Source organism: Dromaius novaehollandiae, chromosome 2 (genome assembly GCF_036370855.1).
Source record: "Dromaius novaehollandiae isolate bDroNov1 chromosome 2, bDroNov1.hap1, whole genome shotgun sequence".
Classification (NCBI taxonomy): Eukaryota; Metazoa; Chordata; class Aves; order Casuariiformes; family Dromaiidae; genus Dromaius; species Dromaius novaehollandiae.
In genome coordinates, this window is record NC_088099.1 from 91,113,579 (window position 1) to 91,127,919 (window position 14,341).

The 14,341-nt window shown below is 38.0% G+C and overlaps 1 protein-coding gene across 3 annotated transcripts in view; it reads right to left on the reverse strand.

Annotated features, from left to right (window-relative positions):
• Positions 1 to 687: 687 nt before the first annotated feature.
• The window catches only part of DROSHA (drosha ribonuclease III), a 75,844-nt gene continuing 62,190 nt past the window's right edge, over positions 688 to 14,341 (reverse strand). For all 3 annotated transcript variants that reach the window (XM_026098431.2, XM_064506886.1, XM_026098432.2), the window contains 6 exons: positions 12,414 to 12,555; positions 11,366 to 11,448; positions 11,143 to 11,246; positions 8,971 to 9,063; positions 8,092 to 8,138; positions 688 to 5,110 (listed from right to left, as the gene is read on the reverse strand). In XM_026098431.2, the coding sequence (XP_025954216.2) occupies positions 4,980 to 5,110; positions 8,092 to 8,138; positions 8,971 to 9,063; positions 11,143 to 11,246; positions 11,366 to 11,448; positions 12,414 to 12,555 (600 nt within the window). In that variant the 3' untranslated portion in view covers positions 688 to 4,979. The remainder of the gene's footprint in view (positions 5,111 to 8,091; positions 8,139 to 8,970; positions 9,064 to 11,142; positions 11,247 to 11,365; positions 11,449 to 12,413; positions 12,556 to 14,341) is intronic.

The following is a 14,341-nucleotide window of genomic DNA, read 5'->3' on the forward strand; positions in this document are numbered from 1 at the left end:
ATGATCTAGACAAAGGGAAATGCATCAATTTAATGAGGCTTTGAGTATATTTATTTGGTGCTCCCTTTGCTGTCTGTAGCAAGCAGGTGAAGAAAAGGGCCTCTGAGAAAAACCTGCTCCGTTATAGGTAGGGAAATGTAAATGGCTGGAGCACATAACCTTTTTCATCTTAGGACCTCAGAAAGAATCTATGAAATTTTGAGGGTGCCTGGAAGAACAGGCATGGGAATGAAAAATCCAGAAGAGTGAGAGAACATGGTCATTTTTTTCTTTCCTGTCTTAGAGTAGCCCTTGCCTTGTAGCTTTTGAAAATACAGCAGATCTTTCTTTTAATTTTTCTTCACAGAATCAGCCTACCTGCTCTAGCCAATACTTTCTGCAGCAGCTGCTGGGTAAGCCTCTTTGACTGCACTGTTTTTATGACTCCCTGGCAGATCTTCCAGCATTTTGAACAGTTGATACCAGCCAATGCACTCCAGAGTCATGAAAGCTGCTTTCCCTCAGCTCGTTACCTTCCTGGTCAGAATGTGCCTATGAGCAGAAAACAGATGTAAGAGGTTAAGAAGGTCTTCTCTTCTGCAAGCTTCTGAGAGATGCTCTAGCTGAGCAACTCACTGCAACAGCAGGGGCAGGCTACCATGAAAAAAAGCAAATAAAGAAAACCAGGAAAACAAAACAAGACCAGTGCACAGTCATCCACCCTTATTTCTTTCTACAGAACTGCTCTAAAACAGGAATACAGAGAAACACTAAACAAAGATTGTGATGGATGGTCTTACCTAGCCTTTCACTGCTAGGTAGACAAAGAACTTTGGTAAACATGACAAATTTGCTAAGAAACATGCCATCTGCAATTCAAGCTGGGAACACAAAATACATAAGAATACAAGGGAGGGAAAAGTTAAGGAAAATTTATGAAAGGCCATTCTCGATAAACTAAAAGTCTCTACCCAGCCTATAATTCGAAGTGACCAGTACACCTCTAGATTTGCACTTCATTTTAATGGGAGCTGTTACACATCAGAGGGAGATTAGGTCTTCAAAATACAAGTTATTCTAGCTTTCAAACAAAACTCATTTGATATCAGTGACAGACAGTCTAATGAACAGTTCTGCAGTAAGAATAAAGGATATTGAGATATGCCAGTGACAGATGAGGAATCTGATTCCCTGCACCACCTACTGTATTGTTATGATAAATTTTACTTTTTGGTTTATAAGAAAATGTGAGTTCATTATTCAGCCAGCTACTTTCCAGGTTATTCAGCGTATTTGCCCAGCTATAAATGAAACAACACAAACAGCAGACTCCAGGATGTCTATCCCAATGCCATGCTAGTCAAGGCTTACCAGGGAAAACTAATTACCAGTACCAAATGATGGGACATGTCACATTTCTTTCTGTGCCCATTCACAATAAGATTTCAGTCATTCCAAGAACTAAGCATTTAAGCTTGTAGTGAACAGAAGGTACTGGAGCGTTCTTCAACTGCAAGTTCTCACTACAAGCTAGACAACACTCATAAAGGAGACAAAACAGGAATCACCTTCTGGTTTAGTATACCCTGTTTAGGCAAAACTACTTTGAAGGCTGGATGACAAATCTATAACCTGTAGGGAAAAAAAGAAAAAAAAAACATGGGGTGGGGGGTAGGATGTATGAGTCATGGAAATTTTTATCACAATACAACCCCCACCAAAGAGAATATACGATGTAGATGATCAACCCCCTAAGCCCTTCTGGAGCTCCCTATAGCCCTTATATAAAACTTTCACCAAAGTTTTTATAAGTGAACCACCTAATTCATCTAAATATATAGCCTGTATAATCAAATATTGTCTTTGAAGTAGAAGAAAGATGATCAAGATTTGCCTTTTGATCTTTCCAAGTTATTTTAGGGAGTAACAGCCATGCCTGAAGTCTCTCGTGGAAAATTTAATAGCAACAATACGTACAGTCTTTTTCTTCATTCACCTGCTTGTTCCCAAAACAAACCAATTGATCTTGAATTAGAACTCCTAGATCAGAACAGATCAGGCTGTAGAGCAATCAAACAAGGACCTTATTGTATCAACAAGCCAGAGACATCTTCACGTTTCCCCTCTTCCTCCTCCAAAAATTAAAGTTGTCTAGTCATAAACTACAACTCTTTTGTTGATTAACGTGAGGTAAGTAACTATTTTTCCAAAATTTAAGGCAACTTAAAGAAACACCATTGTCTCCTTACTGTGTTATAAAGGACTGTGTTCATGTTAGACATTCTAGACATCCATCTGAATGATGAAATATATTCACAACCACTGTTTTTTGCAGACAAAATGATAGTTTGATGCGTTTATTCTCCATTCCTTTAGTTTACTGCCCTCCAAGACAAGGAAAATGAGATTTCTTCAGGAAATCTCTCTAGCCCATATTTTGCAACTGGTAAATGGAAAATAGACCACACACATGAAAAGTGGTCATCTTTTACATTTTATAGTGGAAGACCAAAGCTCTGTTAACTGTAATAACAGAATGTGGTAATCATTTTAAAAGTTAGCTTGTTTTCAAGCAATTTCTGTGTCTAAAAGAAGAGCTATCTGAGAGAAAGCAATCATGGATTCCTTCCCCAAACAGCATATCTGAAAAATTCAGTCTATTTTTATGCAAATGTGTATGAATAACAATACTTCATACACCTGAAAACTGGAACGATATAGAGGGAAAATAAAAGCAATTTCAAACTATGACCCCAAAATTGCACTGTGGTATTCCGGTCATATCATAAATAAGAGAAATTTGCACAGTGACCATACACCTGGAAATTAAGTCATTGCTGGTTTTATTTAAGTGCATGGCTCTGATCACAGTTAAGATGGGAAAATAAAGTAATGGTGTACACAATCGCCTGTCACCCTCCACCAATGCACCAATTCAGCCTATTGCTAGAAGCAGATGGGCAATTATACAAAAGGATTTGAAACACACAAGATTTGGGGAAAAGGGGGAGATGGTTGTTACTTGTGTTTTAAGCCTGCTGCTGTTCAAAGACATTTCAGTTTTTTTATTTACAGACTGCAGCTGTAAGGAGCTGCAGTCACTTCTCAAAAATAAAACAGCAGCAGCATCCAGCAGAGAGCAGCTCCTTGCCTTTTATGTTGTTGGTTTTTTTATTCCCTTCCTTTATGTTTTAATGTTTTATCATCACTCTTCAATTTACAGAATTTTTTTTTGTCTCATCTTCTGAAATGGATTTAAAGCATCAATCCATTAAGAAAAGGCAGTCGTACAAGCTGAAAGAAGTCAGGTAGTGCTGTGAGGTCAAGCTTTCAAAAACACATTTAAGCATGCCTCACGTTGCATGTGTACAAAAAATGTGTTTATGAAAATGCATGTACTGATTAGCTCAGAAGTGAAAATTTGGGAAGACATTTCTGTAGTTTGAATTTTTCAGCTACACCACTGTCTATTTTGGCACCTGCAAGAAAGTGCTTTCAGGGATCTTTGTCACACACCTACAGCAAATTACTTCAGGAAACTGCTGAGCTAGTACTAGGATAGTACTAGAAACTACTGCTCAGAGCAGGGTGGCCCTTGTGTCAAAAGTTGTCTTTTATGGACCCTGCAGAAGTTTTCTGGGCAAAACTCATGCCCATGAAACTACCTGACGTCTCATCAAATCTGTGTTATTCATACTAGAAGAGAAGAAATGACCCACCAAAAAGGATCCAAAGCAGGAAGAAAATAAGATGCTTTAAGAGTTGCATCTGTTTTGCTCATCAGAAAACAGAATATGGAAAGATGACTTGACTACAGCAAATCAGCACCTTCCCAGACAGAATACAATGATAGTAAGAGACTCTTTAAGCTAGATGAAAATAAATAACAGAAATAAATGGCTTGAAACAGGAAAATTAAAAATAGGAATAAGGTATAAATGTCTACAATGAAGCTGGTAATCAGGGGGACAAACCACTAACAGACACAGTGGATGTTCCATTGCTTGGTACCTCAAAATAAGATTCAAACCTTTTCTAAGTGTCTTTCTGCCTAATACAAGCCACAGACTTCAAAATCAAGGTAGCTGGGTGATGTATATTGGTTGTCCATATGCAGAATCATATGCAGCAGAATTGGATGTTCTGGACTTCCTAATACAATATTTGACTATTAATTAGGACCACACTGATTATGTTCTGGACAAAGAAACCCATTAAAGCAGGCATCAGTATGATAAAAAAGAAGTGGAGAATGACACAAAACTTGTAAATGTAAACTCAGTACATTCTGTAAACAAAGTTAGCATTTCTTTGCTTCATAATTGCCATGGTTTCCCCCTCCTCCCCCAGAAGTTTAAAATACTGGCTTAAAGACCAAAACTCCAACCTTCCACACACAGTAGTGTCACCCTTCAGGTGTGGAATCCTAGTTTCATTGCTTAAAACAAAAGTATTTCCTGTGCTGAAGTTACTGTACCAATGTACTGACCAGAAATTTATGGCTCTGCTTTAGCAGAGTAAAGTAGTACATATAGCTGCAAGATTTGGGTGAGATACATGCTTAAGTGCTCTGCTGAATTAACATCACAACACTTTCTTCCTCTGTAGCTGAGTTCATGCAGTAACTTTGCTGATCGCTGACAATAGCATTTGGACATAGGAGACATTTGTTAAACAGTTATTCTTCTTACAGATTTTTGAAATTAAGATTTTATTATTTCATACAAGACATTAAAACCAACAAAAATAATCCCACAACTTTTCATAAAAACTAAAAGGACTTAAAAACAAATCTCAGTTGCGGGGGGGAACTTTGCAGTTAAAACCAAACTAAAGAAATGTTCTCTATATACACACTTTTTAAGGAGAGATTATGATTTTGTGTTTGATACCAACAGGCACACTTCATTTATCATCTGCAAGAAACTAGGTTAGGTCTCCATAGGCCACAGTCAGAGTTATTAAGTAAGTAAATATGCCACTGCTTCCGTGCCCTCCTTTTATTTCCTTGCTTCTTCAGTCTCATCTGGCTCTCTCTCTTGATGCTCTCTTTCCCACCTCATTTCTTTCAACTCTTGTCTGTATTTCCGTTCAATGAACCGTTTCTGATGGGCCATCTGGGGAAAGTTATCTGACACAAGGAGAAATATTTTACATTAATAAACAAACTGGTAACACAGAGAAAGCCTCAGCTCTTATTTTACTTTTTAACTTTGATAAGGTTAGGAGTTGAGGGGGGGAATAATGTTATCATCATTTTTACTCATTTATAGCAGTCCACTCTAACAGCGAACCAGGGCTCTGTGTTGTAAGACCTTGGTTTCTGGTGATTTCCACATCTGTTTCTCCTGCTACAAAGCACTGCCAAATATAATACTCTCAAAAACATAAATACAAAATTCTGGTATAGCAACATGGCCAGGTATTACCTGGATTTTACATTCTGTTCCCTTAGCAACAGGTGGTCAATACTGAAAAATGAACGTGAGATTACTGTTGATGCTCTGTCAAGGTTTTCCCCTTGTTCCCACTCCAAAAAGTGGGAGCCACTGGTTCCAAGCACTATGCAGATGTTCCCATTATCATCACCGTTTTAGACTGTGTAAAATCCCACACTATGGCAGGGTTCCTAATGGTAAAAGAATAGTGCAGAAGAAGGACTGCGGTAAAATCCATTCTTGAAAAGTTATGGCTTAGGTACAAACTAGTATGAAGACTTATTTAGAACAATCTAGAAGCATGCATGAATGAAGTCTGACTAAAAAACAACCTAGACAAAGCTGAAGCAATGCAGAAATAGCTAGGGGAGACTGACCATTCTGATTTCAGACATTTGTCCTGCTGGTCCTGCTGATACCTGCTGGTGTCTAGGTGCACAAGTTAGAACTGAGGCTATAAAATCAGCTTATGTAAGTGATCAGAATTGCTCTCCATTCAGTGCACCGCTGACAGGATATGACATTTTCTGTATGACCAGGGTGCTGCAGATGACTGCTCAGACCTGCATCCTCCAGCCAGTCAGAAACCAGAGAGATGATAGACTACCTGGCAGCCTGCAGCTGGTGGTAAATCTTGCTGGAATCACACAGCAGCAGAGTGCTGGGATCAGCACTGGCTACCTATCTGTGTCTGAGATGAACGCAAAAGGTTACTATGCTGACCTTTAAAGCCATAAACAAGCCTGGGATTTGTCTTAGCAAAAGACTGCTCCTCTCTGTAGTTAGTTACCAAGAGCAAATTCAGCGGAGGGTCCTTAAGGTGGGAGCCCCTTGGCACCAAGAAAGACTGGGGATCTGGGTGGATTGTTTCCCAGGAGAATGTTCCTTCCCCTTTCTGGTCCCAGGCAGTATAGATTTGTTCAGCTGGAGAAGACAGTGCAGAAGCCACCTTATTTGTAGGAGTTGCTATTATAGTAAAGTGACTTTCCACTTCTGAGCTTTATTGGCTGGTGAAATTTGTGCCTTTTATTATATACTACATGGCTAAAAGGTTTATCCATCAGTTATTCAGAACTTGGGCATAGGAACATTTATTTATTTAAAATAGAAAACAATTTAAAGAAGAGCAAATTGTTTTTAAATTGCTGTTGTTTTTAAAGCTCCAGTGCTTTGTGTTTAATGGAGTTCTGGGAGATTTTGTTGCTCATGTGTGCTATAAAATGAAAACAGTATTTTCAGCACAGTGCCTGTAACATAATTCTTTAAGAATTCTGTTTGGTAGCAAACTGCTTGTTAATAATCCATTTATGATTTGGAGAAGGAAATTTATGTAATAAAATCATCAGAGCTATCAGATGTATAAAGAGGTACAGGAAAATGACTTTTGTTTGAAATTAACTACTCATGCATTTGTTTAAAAAAATAATCAGTCAAAAAAAGAAATAAAAAATCCCCACTCCATATAAACATATACACACAGGGAAAAGGTGCCCAAAGGGTTTATGGAGTCTCCATCCCTAAAGATTCGCAAACTTGACTGGACAAGGCCTGAAGCAACATGATTAACTTCAAAGCTTGCTCTGCTTTGAGGGGTGGTGTCCCTCCCAACCTAAATTGTTCTACAGCATTCAAAAATACATGTCAGAAGAAAGCTGTGAAATCCTTGAATGATAGGACCTGAAGCTCATGTCTCTTTATGAAAGATGATATTGTCACAAGAAAAAACACTCAGAAGGAAAAGTTCAGGAAATTTTTGTAGATACTCAATGAAAAGGGGAAGTAATGTCTTCTACTTATCAAATTTACTGGTGGTATGAAGTATATGCCTGTCGGATGGATATGAACAGTTCTGAACTACAGGGACTGCATTGTCTTCTGAAAGTTTTAAGGCTTGGAATTTCTGAATGCAGAGGTTATGGATTAAAAACTTCTGACATCTGAGGAATTGCAGGTCTTTCCTTTCAGTGAAATGTAAAAACTGACTTCCCCTAGTCCTCCTGCACAGAGAGCTTCTGTTGCACAGAAAACGTTACCTGTTTACTAACACTATCTGCACAGCTGGCATTTTAACTAGACTGACTAGTTTCCTCTCTGAGATGCCTTTGCAATGAAGGACTGCTCCCACGCCATGTTTTCTGTGCATAATTTTGAAAGTAGTATACAAAGACTCAGCTGATATAAACTGCTGTTAACAGATGAGTAGTGACTTAAATGGGGCTGAGGATCTGCATGTTAGTCTTTAGTCTAGTCTACTGCACAATCCAAACAAATTTTATTTTCTAAATTGGCGAATGAAAAGTAGTATTCCTCCTCCCCAAACTAAAGCATGAGATAACTTCACTATCTGAGATGGAGCAGGCTTATCCCATTACCTATTCAAAGCATGGAAAATCTCACTGAGACTTTATTGCACAGGATTCCCTTTAAGTTGCTGTCTCTGTAACAGATCAAAAACTCCCCTTAAAAAAATACCTGTTGTTATCATACTAACTCCACTTTTTACAGAGTTGCCTAGAAAGCACTAATAGGCAAACCGGTTGCTTAGAAGCTGACAGCATTCAGTATATATGCTCTGTTCTATTTTTCTCCCCCACAAAACATGCACCTCACCCCGTCAAAGTCTAAGGAAGGAAAATACAAATAATTTTCTTCGCTGCCCAAGCAAATATCTTACATTTTTCAAGTGCATCCATTGCAGCTCCCATTTCCGCTTGCTGAATACTGTCAAAGCCAAACAAAAACATGTTACATTTGATCTAAGTTGTACAGAATAAATCACAGTTTCTGAGAAAATGAAGCAGTGGCTACTCTTTTGTAATAAAACTCTTCAGATAATCATTAGCCAGTAATTCCCATGGTGTATGATATATCAACCTTTCCACAAATATGCAAGCAGTAGCACCACAGCTCCAGTATAATATTTTTAAACTTAGATCAGTAACATTAACAGAATATTCTAGTTCATTCTCCTCTACTGAGGCATGTGCTTTGACTTGAGAGGAAAAAAAAGGAACAAAATCACAGAGGTGTGAATACTATGAAACCAATGATTTTTATAACATAATTTGGTACCACAAAATAAAATTCAGTACTTTGGGTTCATGGTTAACGTCTTCATAACTTCATAAACCATCCCAAAATATTCATCTTTTTTTCTTTACATGCCTAAAAATTACAATATCAGATTTAAGAGCCTTTCACTCTTCCCTTGCCAGCTTAATTTGGACCATAATTTAGCAGCAAAATTAAAGCTAAAGTCATTGTTTTCAGGAAGCTGGTCTGTAGTTTCCATCTTGTGAGTCAAAATAGGTCAAGATTGCTGGCCAGCTTCTTGATAGATTCACCAAAAAAACTTGAGGCCTAAATGTATGTAGGCATTGAACCTTCAGGTATTAAACTAAGATTGAGGCAAACTCAGAATGACTTGAGAAAGGCTCTAAAGCTTTCCTTTTCTGAGGCCAGCTGGACACTTGTCTGCCTTCATGGTTGGTAATTCTGAATGCTTCCTGAGTCAAATAAACTTTAATACAATGCCATCAATTTTTCACAGTACCTTGGGCCTTTACCGCATCCTATTCTTTCACCTTTGAAATAAACAGCTACTGTATATGTCCTGGCATGAGAAGGTCCAACGGTCTGCAGAGTCCTGAAATAAGACAAACACAATTTATTCAAGTGGGAAGTATTAGAAAAAATGAATCTGTCAGTGGCATATACATCAACAAGCTTTCAGTCTGGTCAATATATTTAGCGGAACTAGCATGAAAAAAAATGGAGGAAGGATTGAAGGATGACTGTATAAATGACCTTAACCCAGAGATTGCCAGTATGGTGCACAACTAAAAGGAGTAATTTACATAAAATGGATCTTTGTTTATATTGGATTTATTTATTCTTCCAGATTCACTCAGGAGTACCATATGAAAATTAAAACTTCAGCCTACAGGCAAAAATGCATATTATGCACAAAGTGCTGAAGCACTGTGAGTACACTTGTAATAAAATCATTTAAAAAACACTTAACTGTGCAATTGCAAATAATCATACCAACAAGCTGATGGGCACCAAAAATTTTAGGCTCTGAGAGCTGAACATTTAGCAAGTTTTAAAAGGCTTTAGTATTAGACGTGGGGGTTCTCTACATAGCAAATTTCATAGTACAAAGGAATTTACCTTCAACTTTGAAAAGTTACACTTTCTGTCACTTACAAAAGAACCTTTCCATTTGAGTGAAAGTCTAGGATATGCATTGACAATCATCTCAAGAGGAAAAAGATAATTCCCTAGGCATGCAATGAATTTGCTCCTTCTGCTGTTTCTTCCCTCTCTCTAATTTCTCCCCACTGTCAGCTTGAGTTCTGTCCACTACCTTTTTTCACTTAGGAAAGAGCAGCAATTTCACATCAATTTTTAAAGTATCTAACTACAGTATTCCACATGTGTGTAGTGTGTAACACCAGACATGAACAAATAAAACCCACCCCAAATTCAAAAGCTAAACTATTGAGTGCAGTGAAACAGAAAACCCCAAGGGAAGAAATTTAACAAGATAATAGGAAGACAACAGCATATGACTAATTCTAAGCTGTACTACAAAAATCAATTTATCAGAGCAAAACAAAACAAACATTTGGTACTTGATACTCAGTGGGTTTTACAACAGTCAGGAATCATTTCTTTTGTATTCATCTTCCTCACTCAAGATAAAGGGGTGAACCCTCAGACAGCGACACTGAGGAGTCAGATTTGCACATCATCAGTTACCATGTTAAAGTGATCATGTTTCTGAGGTGCACTGTTTCTCACTATAACTCACTGCTACATTTCATCAAAAACTTTAATTCAGTAAATGTGACAAATGTACTTAAGATTTTCATTCCTCATACATTTTTGGCATAGTAATCCCAGCACAAGCCCTGAACTTTCACAGCCTTTCTCTTCTCTTGGGGGCTAACGTTGCACCCTTCCCTACAGTCATCAAGTAGATGTGGATGCAGTATACAAATTTAAAAGTTTATTACTGTCTCTTTGACGTAGCTATTGCTTTATTTTACCACTGATGAAATTGAAAAAGAGGAGGTAGATTTGTCCCACCCAGTCTCAGGTATTTAACTAAGGTGCCCAAGTCAAGAAATTTCTGGCCCTGAGCTCTTTTATTCCTATGGAGGAGGACAGATGTGGGCTGAATTGCATGTTGAAAATGTCCAAACCCTGCACTACCCCTTAGATACGCCTGGCTCTTTGTTGATTAGAATTGGAGCCTACAATCAGGTGGTGTACCACATTATTTTTGGTTGCACAGGGTTGTAAAGAAAGTTCACAGTATTACTGGAAACAGAATGGAGGTATCTTGACTTTGTATCTGAATAGCCACTGTCCTTGTTCTATTCACTTCATTTAAAATATTTCCACTATTTTCCGTTAAAGGAAGGGGAAAAAAAAAAGACAGAATGATGCCAATGAACACTGAACACTTTTATTTTCCCTGAAATTGTAAAATTCTTACTGATTCTTCCCTGCAATGGCTTAAAACATGGAAAGCTTGAAAAACATTGGTTCAACAATTATCATCTTCAGATAAAAAGAGACTAAAGGGCTTGGACTGGAGGGCTAAAATAAGGCCGAAGTATGGGGAAAAAATGTTGGGTGTTTGATGACATCTTCATTCATATAAAACAAAGATTGATAATTAGCTTGTATCCATCCATAAGGTGCTGTTTCTTACTTGTAAAGAGGAATGTCTGGCTCTTTTCCTTCTGTCCTGAGAGTCAAGCAGCACTGCTGAAGCTGAGATTTAGGGTCATTCCAGTCTTGATTTAAAATAAACTCCTGTAAGATGTTCACAAAGATGCTTTCATGGTTGAGTGTTTGTGGTAAGACTCCAAAACACAATGGCGTATATTAAAAGCACAATAGTAGTAAGAAATTAGGAACCTTACTGGCCTTACCTTTAAACGTGGAAAAAAGCATACATTCATGAAAGTGTGCACATATTCCAAATCTTTATCAATGTACAGGGCGGCAATAAAGGCTGAGGGAAAAAAAAAGGTGCTGTCACTCATCCAAGAACAATGTTACTAACTTTCACTTTTAGAAACAAGTATCTCTGAGTACTCTAAAGCCATATTCAATTAAGTGTCACAGCACTGATCTGATGAGGGTATTATTATCCTGCATATACAAGAAAAAAACAAAGTTGACCAAGAGATTAAATGACTTACCCAAATTTACTCAGTCATTTGAAGAGCTACAAACAACACTCAGCTCCTAATCCTGCATTTTAACCAGCAGACCATGGCTACTTAGAAATAAATCACTACTGGGTACCATAAAAATGCTTTAGATATAAATCACTCCTGTTTGTGTGCAATTTCCATTTACTAAGAAGATTTGGCAAAAGCCAAGGGGTCTGAATGGCTCACAAAATATATCAGAATGTACAAGATATGGATTAACTTTCTTTGCACAATATTTATTAGTTTCACTTTCTTTGGAGAGAAAGTAGCACACACTTTCACGAATAGACTAACAATCATTTAATTTTCATGTTGCTTTCCCTCCTGTGGAACTGCCATTTTGAAAACTTCTCCCAGAATGCAGTTAAGTGAACCACTCATCCACTGAAGGAAATACTTTATCTTCTAACAGTGACAAGAATATACTACTGATACATTGAAACTGCCATTAAATAGCTTGACTCAGATGACAAGTTTTGACTTCTGAGATATAGTTTTGATCTGGTGTTCACAACCCCTCCATTTCTAAGCTCGCAATATCGTACCTGCAATTATGCCTTCTTCGTGCTAGCTTTTGAGCCTGCAAAAATGTAGGCTAGTGTTCAAAACTCTGGCCTGCAGAGGCATAGGCGTAATTCACTTGAAAATTTGAACGTGCATCTTTAATAACAACTTGGGGGATTTCTAATAGCTTTCTTAAACAAGCTGTGAAGGAAAGAAAGTTGGTAAGTGCTAAGCGGTTATAACCACGCTAACTCACATTCCAAGAGATCAGCCAAAGTCTTAGTCCGAAGAGCTACAGGTCTCTTTGTCTTGTCATTAGTGATGGCAAATTCTTGCATACCCAGCTCCTCTGCCACTTTGGCCTGCGTCCTGTTGTTTACCAGAGAACTTCTCAACAGCTGCAACAGAAGGAAGTTCCACTAAATGGTAAAAATTAGCAATGCCAAACTCTAAAGGGTAAAGAGAGTTGAGGGGAAAAAAGTTGCTGCCTCTCTCTTCTCTCTCAGCAAACCTCATATTCTGTATGATTTACACACATGTACACTCATTTTCCTGCTGATTTTTTCTTTTGTTTCAAATCTTCTCCCAAAATTTACTTCTTCTGTAGATACACTCCTTCAATAAGTCTTGCATTTAAAATGCTTGTTTGTGAATTCCTTTGCAATCAAACACCATCTCTTCACCACTCCAATACTTTTTCATCTTGTCTACAATTTTCTAGTGAAATACATGAAGTTACACATTTTTCCATAGAAACCACAATATTCTGGAGTCTACAGAGCAGTTCCCAGAGTCCATCAAATAAGAAACAAATAGTCAATAATTAAAACAAATATACACTGAAGTGAGACAATCTAGTGTTTCAGAACCACCAAATGAGGAAGCTGTTCCATTCAATTTGGGCAGAGCATAGCTGGATAGCCCATATATATTGTTATACTGAAGTCAGTATGGCTGAGCTGATGTGTCCTTGATGAAGACCTGACTCTAACAATTTCAGTGCATGTTAAAGTCGAGGATACCTGGTCCTCCAGCAGAGTCCCCTGAGGTGCTTAAGGCTGGTTGTAGGCAGATTGCTTAAATATAGAGACCAAAGACCTACCTCATATAGCTTTAAGGAGTACTTTGGGATTTCAGGTTTTCATTCAGTTTTCTAGACTCCTGGCTAGGGTGATTTTTTTCCCTGTTCTTTCTTTACTTTAAATGAAATGGTGTAATTTAAAAATTTGAGGCTATTCTGGGAAGCAGGATGGGGTGGGGGGAAGAACGTCTCTCTTTCCACTGCTTATATATAATCTAGAGTTAGGAAGTTGCAGTGCATATTTTTCCCTCTTTGTCTTCCATGTCATATTTGTTCTGCTTATTAGATACAAGTTATATGCTACCTGGCTCCAGCATGTCAACTGAGCTTATGAAAATCAAGATTTATTCCCTACACTTGATACTTCATCTCTGACAACAGATAAATAAAGAACAGTATGTTCATAATTTGTTTGGCAATGATATATGAAGCAGATACTCACATCTTGATCTTCATAAACTAGGCAGACTGCAGAAAGAAGAGGATTATTACCTGCCTTCCTAACCTCTGCTCAAAATCATCTTCCTACTTGTTCCTTTCCAAAATACTGCCTATGTCCTTAAGATAAACAATATATACATTCTCCAACCAAATCCTAGCTACAATATGCAACTGCAACCTATGAGACAAAAAGGCAGTCCCATATGACGAAAAGGTGTTTCCTGCAATAGGAGACGGAGGATATTTTTTTTTGTATTTGCCAAGCATCTATGATGATGGGACCCATATCCATAATTAGTACTATGGTAAAACTAATAAAGAGTAACATATACACAGTGAGCTGGGGATGGAAGGAACCAGATACCCATCTAGCACTATGGTTCTCAACCTCTTCCATATTAGAACTTGCCTCCTCTACAAATGGGATCCAGCTACAAGCCCAATTCCCTTTAATGATACGAGCAGTATCTGTCCCTTTCCAACATCTTTTTGAGAGCTAGCTTCCACCCTGGCAACACGCAGCCTGCTCCATTACAGATGCTGTAACTCAGGACATACGCTCAACTGGAGCTTAACTCCAGCTACAAAGGAAATTACTTCTATTCTTCCATGTTCCCACAGCATACTACTACCCATGACTGTAGCATGAGACAACACTGGGG